Here is a 9,208-nt window from a genome sequence, read left to right on the forward strand (position 1 = left end):
TGCTTATCTAAATGATTCCATTAAATGTTAGTTATGTTTCGCAATGTAACCTTGAGACTCTGAGATTCAACCTCTCAGGTCTTGTCCAGCAGCTGGAGATTCTCAAGTGTCTTTCATCTTCACTTCCAGAAGCAAATCCTCCCTCCTCCAGCTCTTCAACCTCGAAAGGTCTTGTCCGGATGGAGATTCTCAAGGTTCTTTCATCTTCACTCCCAGAAGCACAGCCTCCCTCCGCCAGCTCCTCCAGATCCATGGTCTTGTCCTGCAGCTGGAGATTCTCAAGGTTCATTCATCTTCACTCCCAGAGGCACTGTCGTCTCTCCTCCTCCTCCTGCACTTCCACCTCCCATATCTTGTCCGGAAGCTGTGGCCCGGGGGTGAGGGCGAAGTCAATCTCTTCATATACCACAGGCTCCTCCCTTCTGTGTATGATTGGTTTGCCGTCGATCAGGGTAGGCGATTCAAGGGCAAGGTCGGCGTAGGTCAGACCATCATCATTCTGAAATTTTAACACAACTGCACTTACAAATGTCGAACATTTCTATCATGAGAATTTATTCCATGACTGAACCCAAATCTGCACCTGGTACATTTACTGAACCAAGAACATGCTTTCTCTTTGTGTTCGTTGCAACTTAGAGTCGTTTCGGCATTGTGTCAGCCAATCAGGGAAGTTTCTTCACCGGAACGTGACAGGATATGTATAATACACCTACCGTTTCGCCACAGTTGTTGTATTCGGCAGCGACTGGTCCTGCATAGTCGATTAGAACTGCATTTTCCGACTGGAGACAGCAAACATATGTATGATCTCAACAGGGGATCATTATGATGTATTAAACACATGATATCTCTTCACACATCCAATATATTACATTGTGTTGTTCAGGCTTTTGAAAAGACTTGTAAGGTTAATGCCCATATAGGTCTTGGTTTTTTATGAGGAACTGAACTTATTGGTAAGTTTTGTAAGTTTTTGCATTACTTAAATGAATATGAACATAATGTAACAACATCGCCATTAAAATTATTGATAGAAGTAATGAGAAAATACTGCCCTTCTGCTAGTGATACGTAAGTTTGTTCTTAATGAAAGAAAAACATTGACTATAATAATTATGATAATTGTTCCAGAATTTTGTCTGTGGCCTCGACTTGGCTGCTGTGAGGGTTTTTTTATTCTTCTCTTTAACTTACATCCACTGGTGAACCAAGTGATGACATATATTTTTGTTGTTCTGTGTTGACATATGTTTTATGATATGTTAGGTTTGCTTTACGCAACACTCAGCAGTTGACGTCAATGAATGAACGAGAAAATCAATGGTGTACATAATGAGCATCGATCTTCGCAAATGCATTCATTATCTCACGTGGCGGTGGGGTGGCCTAGTGGTTAAAGCGTTCGCTCCTCACGCCGAAGGCCCCGGTTCGATTACCCACATTAGTACAATGTGCGAAGTCAATTTCTGGAGTTCCCCCGTCGTGATGTTGATGCTGAAAGCGGCGTAAAACCAAACTCACTCACTCACTCATTCATTACCTTACGTTGCCTATTTCGTATCCACGTCTTTACGACACACTGACTGAATGATAATAAATTATCTTCCTGTCAGTTTTGTATTGTAGGAAAACAGTTCTTGTACACACTTACCGATGGCCCTGCGCCGGCATAAGCCCTATTCATGAACTGTTTGCATTGAGCCTTCTGTACCGTGGCATAAACATCAGACACTGTGGAAAAGAGAACAAAGTAGACGTATTATAGACGAGATGTGTGAGATTGGTACTGAATGGGCCTTGATGAGTCATTCGGGGTTTCGCTTTTTTCAACTTATTTTGTTGAAGTTTCAAGTTTGTAACTTAATAATTCAACATGTACGTTTGGAAATTAATGACAAATGGCCAAAAAGGCTTCTATAGGATGGGTGTCAAACTTCTGTAGGATGTCAAACAGTAATCTCTTACAACAAAGACACCTGATGAGAAGGTGTCAAAAACAGCAAGTGTCTGTGCGGGTTTCGTTGAAATCTTTGTTAAAGTGTTTTTTTTGTACATCCGTCAGTGACACTGACCTACAGCTTGTGTTAAACACCCATGGTCTGATGCTGACAAACAAAGAACCATATTTGGGGTTTCGCACCCATAACCATAGTTTCTTTCATGACAAAGGAAAACCACCAAACACGGTGAATGTCAATGCTCTAGACGGCAGCTACATCCGCACATTGTCACAGAAAAGACACACGGACACACCGCTGAGGTAAATAGTCAGGGGCTAAGATGACGTCATGAGGTATAGATGACGTCATGTATAGCGTCACCTCAAGTGAGATTTGCTTTACGCCGCTTTTAACAATATTCCATCAACATCATGGCGGGGACACCGGAAATGGTCTTCATTGAACCCATATGGCGAATCGAATCCATATCTTCAGCGTGACGAGCGAACGCTTTATCCACTAGACTACCCCACCGCCCCTCACCTAAGGTGAGACTCACTGACCACAAGGATGGAAAGATGGGCTATACCTTCTCTCCTGCGCCTTCTCTTTTTGTTCACCTTGGCATACAAGTCTGTAGGTAGAAGTGTTTAGTCAGAAACTATTAAACTAAGTATTACAAGAAGAAATAATACCAATGGTTCTATAGGTGTGTACACCGCACTCAGCAATATCCCAGCTATGGCAGCGGGTTGTCACATGGAGCCTCGATTGATTTCAGCGGCTGGGACATGATGCCAGGCATAAATGAAGCAGATAGTCTAACCGTTAATAATTTGTGAAGAGCATGTCAAATTTACATTTTCATGGGGTAGATTACTTGTACTTGTAGATTCTTAAAGATCTACTTGAAAACGTATCTATTACGTAACAGCTTATCATTCAATCACCCAATCCTAAACACTGCTTGTCACCCAATCCTAAACAATACTTGTCACCCAATCCTAAACAATACTTGTCACACTTGTCACCCAATCCTAAACACTGCTTGTCACCCAATCCTAAACACTGCTTGTCACCCAATCCTAGACACTGCTTGTCACCCAGTCCTAAACACTGCTTGTCACCCAGTCCTAAACACTGCTTGTCACCCGATCCTAAACACTGCTTGTCACCCAATCCTAAACACTGCTTGTCACCCAGTCCTAAACACTGCTTGTCACCCAGTCCTAAACACTGCTTGTCACCCAATCCTAAACACTGCTAATCACCCAATCCTAAACACTGCATGTCACCCAATCCTAAACACCCAATCCTAAACACTGCTTGTCACCCAATCCTAAACACCCATTCCTAAACACTGCTTGTTCCCAATCCTAAACACTGCTTGTTACCCAATCCTAAACACTGCTTGTCACCCAATCCTAAACACTGCTTGTCACCCAATCCTAAACACTGCTTGTCACCCAATCCTAAACACTGCTTGTCACCCGATCCTAAACACTGCTTGTCACCCAATCCTAAACACTGCTTGTCACCCGATCCTAAACACTGCTTGCCACCCGATCCTAAACACTACTTGTCACCCAATCCTAAACACTGCTTGTCACCCAATCCTATACAATGCTTCTCACCCGATCCTAACTACTGCTTGTCACCCAATCCTAAACACTGCTAATCACCCAATCCTAAACACTGCTTGTCACCCAATCCTAAACACCCAATCCTAAACACTGCTTGTCACCCAATCCTAAACACCCATTCCTAAACATTGCTTGTTTCCCAATCCTAAACACTGTTTGTCACCCATTGCACTCTGCAATCAACAACTGTATAATCAATATTACATGGTACGTCAGTGAAACATTTGTGTGTACATGTATATGAAAGTTTGCTTAATATTTATCACAAGTAGTGGCTTGTCAGATAATATGCGACAACGCATGGTGTTTTTCTCGGTCTGTGGAACCTACAGTTATTCCAGTAACTCTTTATTCTGCAGTAAACGGCATGCTACCAATAATGCGTGTGACGTAGATGAATGAATAAACAAATTTGGATTTACGCCGCTTTTAGCATTCTTTCAACAATGTCACGGTGGGGGACACCAGAAATGGACTTCGCATGTTGGACCAAAGTAGGGAATGGAACCCTGGCTTTCGGCTTGAAGAAAGAACGCTTTAGCCACTGGGCCACCCTACCTCTCCTTCACAGCACAAGGACCTTGGTATTACTCGGGTCATGTTTGGCTGATTAACTATAGCGGCTTTTCAGTTGCTTCGTCTGAACACAGTGCTTGTTTGCGAACACGTGTTTTTCCTAACATTTAGTTCAAGGTCACTTTATATATCCTGGGGCTTTATCTTGTTTCTAATATTGGAACATCATTCATCTTCCTTGATTACAGGTCCTATCTTCCGGACAAACCGGAAGATAACAATATTCCATGAATGATTTCCAAGTGATCAAGTTGATTAGAAACAAACATCAAGTACAAGGAATTTGATACAAATACAAGTACGTGGCGTGTGGCGGTTAGGTAGGGGTAGGGGTTGGGAAGGGGAGGGGCGTGTGGTGATTGGGTTGGGATTGGGATGGCGCTTGGCGGTTGGATGGAGGTAGGGGTTGGGGTGGGGTTTCGGATGGCGTGTGGCGGTTGGGTGGAGGTAGAGGTTGGAGTGTCGTGTGGCACTTGGGTGGGAGTGGGGGTCGGGAGTTCTATTACTTGTGGGGTGTTGCTGCACACATGTTCAATAAACTGACCTTGAGTAATGACGAAGAAAAGTTTCAAATGAAATCTATAAGCATAACCTATTAAGTTTAATAAAAATCCCACTTTCCCCTGCTTCTTTTTGTGCGAGCCGATGTACAATAGCGTTCGCGCCATCTCCCGATACAATACTTAAATTGCATACATCACGTTTTATGTGACCACTGGCTTTGTCACTATTACTAGACATATCCTATCCAGGTGTCATAAGCACTACTTTCAGTTGTTCGTTTGTTTGTTGAGACATGTTGCGCTCAGCACACCGAACCCGTGTCTTCGGCATAACGGGACAGTTGGGTAGCTACTAGCTTGTGATTACTGCGTTCGCCCCTTTCGGCGAAAATGCGGATTTGATCCCTCACTTGAGTACAATGTGTGAAATCCATTTCTGGTGTAGCCCAGATATTGTTGGAATCGCTACAAACGGCGTATAACTAAACTCACTTTCCTCCGCCTGACGAAAAATCTCTGGACTATCCCACGCCCCTCCGAACAATGAATGATGTGCAGTGCATTCATACAATCCGCCCGGTATACAAATAAGTCTGCTGATCGAATGCGCCGACACGCTTTTGCAAGATTTCAAACACTTACCACTTGGATCTTGTTGAAATTGTGCTTCGTTGTCAGCCATACTGCGGTCTCCAGCCCTAAAAGACATGCATGAGGTGAAGGAGTAAGCAATTCATATCATGCCACGGCACACATCAGACTGCAAAGTTAAACTTCGAAAAAATAAACCTTTAATTAGTTAGCTGCAAATGCTGATATTAGATATTACCTACCTGAGCCTACCTGGCACCAAAACGTTCTGTGATTATCTTGAAGTCATAATGCTCACCTCGAAAGTACAAACGACAATGCTAATCCTGTATCCTTTTCTTTCTTTTCAGTACCTTAACTTATGAGAGAAACACTGAAACGTATTTTGTTGGAGTAACTCTGTACCTTATCTTGTAGGAGTAAAACTGTACCTTAACTGGTAGGAGTAAAAGTATACCTCAACTTGTAAGAGTAAAACTTCACCTTAACTTGTAGGAGTATAACTGTACCTCAACTTGTAGGAGTAGCTCTGAACCTTAACCTGTAGGAGTTAACTGTACCTCAACTTGTAGGAGTAAAACTGTATCGTAACTTGTAGGAGTAACTCTGCACCTTAGCTTGTACAATAAACTCAGTGCGCCTAGAGGCAGCAAGAGTTGTATACTCCCCAGGGAGTTGAGATTGATAATACGATGTGATGCTGAGACGGACATCCAATGGTCGAGGGTAACAAATACCAGGGCCTTGAGCAAGCACTAGTTGCATGGATATGTGCGCTATATAAATATCCAATAATAACTTGTATCAGTAACTGTGTACATTAACTTGTAGGAGTAACTCTCCACCTTAGCGTGTAGGAGTAAAAGTGTACCTTAACTTGTAGGAGTAAAACTGTATCTTAACTTGTAGGAGAAACTCTATACCTTAACGTATAGGAGAAACTCTATACCTTAACTTGTAGGAGTAACTGTACCGTAACATATGTGAGTGACCCTATATCTTAACCTGTATGAGTACACCGAACTCGTAGGGCTAAACCTGTACCTTAACTCGTATGTAAACGCTGTGGTCTTCTCATTGTTCTTGAAATGATATACTGGCAACATATATCTGCTATTGAGAGTCCTCACCTGTACACTTTACCTCCTGAAATAGATAAAACATACCCTATTGTAATCACTTCTAATGCAAATTATCATTCAGAAAGGATTCAAGTGCGTCTGCTGTAATTGAAGTAATAAAACTGAAGAGATGCATGACAGGATATACGATAGCAGCATAATTAATATTTTCTCGTATCACCACAAAGACAGTACCTTTCGTGGTCCTGTTTCTTCGGAAAACGACGGCGACGATGACGAAAGCGATGACGACAATGAGGACAGAACAAGCGGCAGTCACAGGTACGATGGGGTCTACACCAGATTCAATTAACTTACGTGCTGCAACATTCACCATACCAAATAGAAGCTTTCCTTTGATTCAATATACATACAGCATATGGCGTAAGATCACATTGAAATGTGTTCAAATGGAAGCAAGAGTCGCAAATGTCAGGATTTACTGGAACTGGTTTCTTTGTCGAATTATATAAATGATGTATGTAATAGAGTAAATATATAATGTTTTTGTTCTCCTCGGTTCAGATCTGATTTTTTTGCTTTTGGGGAATCTGAGAGTGACGAATCACACTGACTTGATGTCATATCATCAGATTAATAGTCAAGATTGACCTCCTAATCCACATTTTGGTAGATACCTGTTCAAAATCTCTGTGTGTTTTGAGAAATTTGAAGGGAGTAAAAACTTAAACAGTCATTACATGTCTCATTCAAATATAATTTTAAATGTCACATATTATGTTACTAATATATGTTTCCGGAATCTGTGGAGGCCTTACGGAGGACCTCCAGTGTCAGGTTCCTTGATGAACTCCCATGGCTGTTGTTGACGTGACACGTGTACTGTCCAGACACACACACATCTACAGCTGGCATAGACAACACAGCCTCCACGTGTCCTGTAATCACCATCTGCCTGGATGTGTCCCACCAGGTTACAGTGCAGGCAGGGTTACAGTCAGCGGAACATATCACTGTTAGAGGTTTCCCCTCTTCTACCTCCCTTGTGCCTTCAAACAGAATCTGGACAGGTCCATCTGGAATATATGATGTGAGGGGGGTGATGGTGAGGGGAAAACACATCTAAGATACTTCCCTCGTCATTTGGCGTCAGTTACGCTAATTAAGGAACACCAAATAGTGCAATACTGATGTTATGCACAGTTTGCACGATCAATAATCCTTAATCAATCGCGACCTTGATCATCACAGTCAACCCATTTTATGCCATGACAGTCATTTGGAATAAACACGGTGATGTACTGTGACGACACATAGTTACGATTTTAAAGCTATAGTTGAACCATGAGTGATAATCTGAACGTTGAAATGTATCGTGTCAGTGCCAGTTGAGCGCCGCCAAGTTACATACAAATGTCACGACGCAATTGTTCCGATAGATGACACTGGCGTCACATATTCAGTGACGCTTCACGGCTTGTTTCAGGTCGTATTGTGGTCGTGTCTGGGGAGGTTTTTAACAGATGATTTAGGTACTTCAGAAGGTAAATGAAAAGTTAATGAGAGAAAGCTTGTCTTGTGTAAACATTTGCGTACAATATAGAATACAGAATAGTAGAAGATACTCTAAATATACTCTAAATGTCTTGAATTTTGCCATGCGTGGTTGGTAGTGAGTCTCTTGTGTTCCTTATTTTCCTAATATTTTAAATATTCTTGTTTTGGCCTTTGTGTGTCACCGAGCATTTATATTTTCTGAAATCTGAGGCTCGATTTGCGAGACCGAGGAACAAAAACTGCATTCGTTGTCGTAGCAACAGATTCATTCAATCAATATTATGTATTGTGCTGATCTGAGCTCACATCCAGATTAACAACAGTGATGTGACATAATTTTGAAGTATTCGTGTTTGAAGTATTTGAAGTATTTCGTTAAACCTTTGAAGCTGAAAACTTTCATCACAGATTTTGGCTATGTTGTCGTTAATTCCGATCCGAACCACCAAAGTACTGTTATAATAATGATTCAGGACATGAGGGTTCTATGACGGTGCTATACTCAGAGCCGTAGTTGCAAAGATATGCGAGGTTCCTGTACCGTAAACAAGGTAGTTCTTACTCACGTAGGACATCCAGTACATGTCCGAGACTCCAGTCAGACTCCAGCCCCTCCTCCACAGCCTGGCAGCTGTAGTTGTCTCCCTGGTTCTCTCTCTTGACGTGGCTTATTGTCATCTCATCTCCACCTGTAGGAGACTCATCACCAGATTTTAGCAGCGCCCCCTCCCTCCTCCAGATGTAGGTCATGGTCAGTGGGTGGTGGTCCGGGGGTAGACTCCGGGAGGAGGAGGAGCATGTGAGGGTGACATTCTCACCTGATACAGGTGAGTCAGGTCCGGTGATGGTAGGTGTGGCTGGCTTTTCTGTGAACAAATGAGTAAATCCATTGATACAATAATGCGAGTGCCAACCCCTCTCCCCCCACCCCACCCCCCGATTTTACGAACTGTTTTTACATTTGAAGAATTCATCGTTATTGCCCATAACATATAGGCTAGTGACATGTTAATATTCGGAATTTATAGTTAAATACTTACGTGCTACAACGACGACCTGTCTACATCCAGGAACATTCTCAATGCCAATAAAACGATTTTACTAAGTGTTTGGACATTTGAAGAATTCACCGTTATTGCTAAGTGTTTTGACATTTGAAGAATTCACCGTTGTTGCCCATAAGATATAGGCCAGCGACATGCAAATATTCAGAATGTATTTTTTAATACTGACGTGCTACAACCAGGACCTGTCTACATCCAGTAACATTCTCTCCATTGCTTCCCTGACAGTAGTAAGTACCAGCGTCCTGT

General features: G+C 42.3%; 2 protein-coding genes across 2 annotated transcripts; both read right to left on the reverse strand.

Moving 5' to 3' along the window:
• Nucleotides 1-295: 295 nt before the first annotated feature.
• LOC137289245 (uncharacterized) lies at nt 296-5,347 on the reverse strand. The gene is made up of 5 exons (XM_067820849.1): nt 5,308-5,347; nt 2,533-2,577; nt 1,655-1,734; nt 717-785; nt 296-499 (listed from the first exon to the last, which is right to left on the reverse strand). Exons 1-5 carry the CDS (start codon nt 5,345-5,347, stop codon nt 296-298), a joined length of 438 nt encoding a protein of 145 aa, XP_067676950.1.
• Nucleotides 5,348-7,121: 1,774 nt separating this feature from the next.
• Nucleotides 7,122-8,645, reverse strand: LOC137265105 (cell adhesion molecule 4-like). The gene is made up of 2 exons (XM_067800447.1): nt 8,462-8,645; nt 7,122-7,414 (listed from the first exon to the last, which is right to left on the reverse strand). Exons 1-2 carry the CDS (start codon nt 8,643-8,645, stop codon nt 7,122-7,124), a joined length of 477 nt encoding a protein of 158 aa, XP_067656548.1.
• Nucleotides 8,646-9,208: the final 563 nt, after the last annotated feature.

This window comes from Haliotis asinina, chromosome 1 (genome assembly GCF_037392515.1).
Source record: "Haliotis asinina isolate JCU_RB_2024 chromosome 1, JCU_Hal_asi_v2, whole genome shotgun sequence".
Taxonomy (NCBI): Eukaryota; Metazoa; Mollusca; class Gastropoda; order Lepetellida; family Haliotidae; genus Haliotis; species Haliotis asinina.

Coding starts and splice junctions, on each gene's coding strand:
- LOC137289245 (XM_067820849.1), bottom strand. CDS start 5,347: ATGGCTGACAACGAAGCACAATTTCAACAAGATCCAAGTG. Junction 2,578..5,307: donor ATTTCAACAAGATCCAAGTG/GTAAGTGTTTGA, acceptor TTCTACCTACAG/ACTTGTATGCCAAGGTGAAC. Junction 786..1,654: donor ATGCCGGCGCAGGGCCATCG/GTAAGTGTGTAC, acceptor TGCTGTCTCCAG/TCGGAAAATGCAGTTCTAAT.
- LOC137265105 (XM_067800447.1), bottom strand. CDS start 8,645: ATGACCTACATCTGGAGGAGGGAGGGGGCGCTGCTAAAATCTGGTGAT. Junction 7,415..8,461: donor ACATGTACTGGATGTCCTAC/GTGAGTAAGAAC, acceptor CATATATTCCAG/ATGGACCTGTCCAGATTCTG.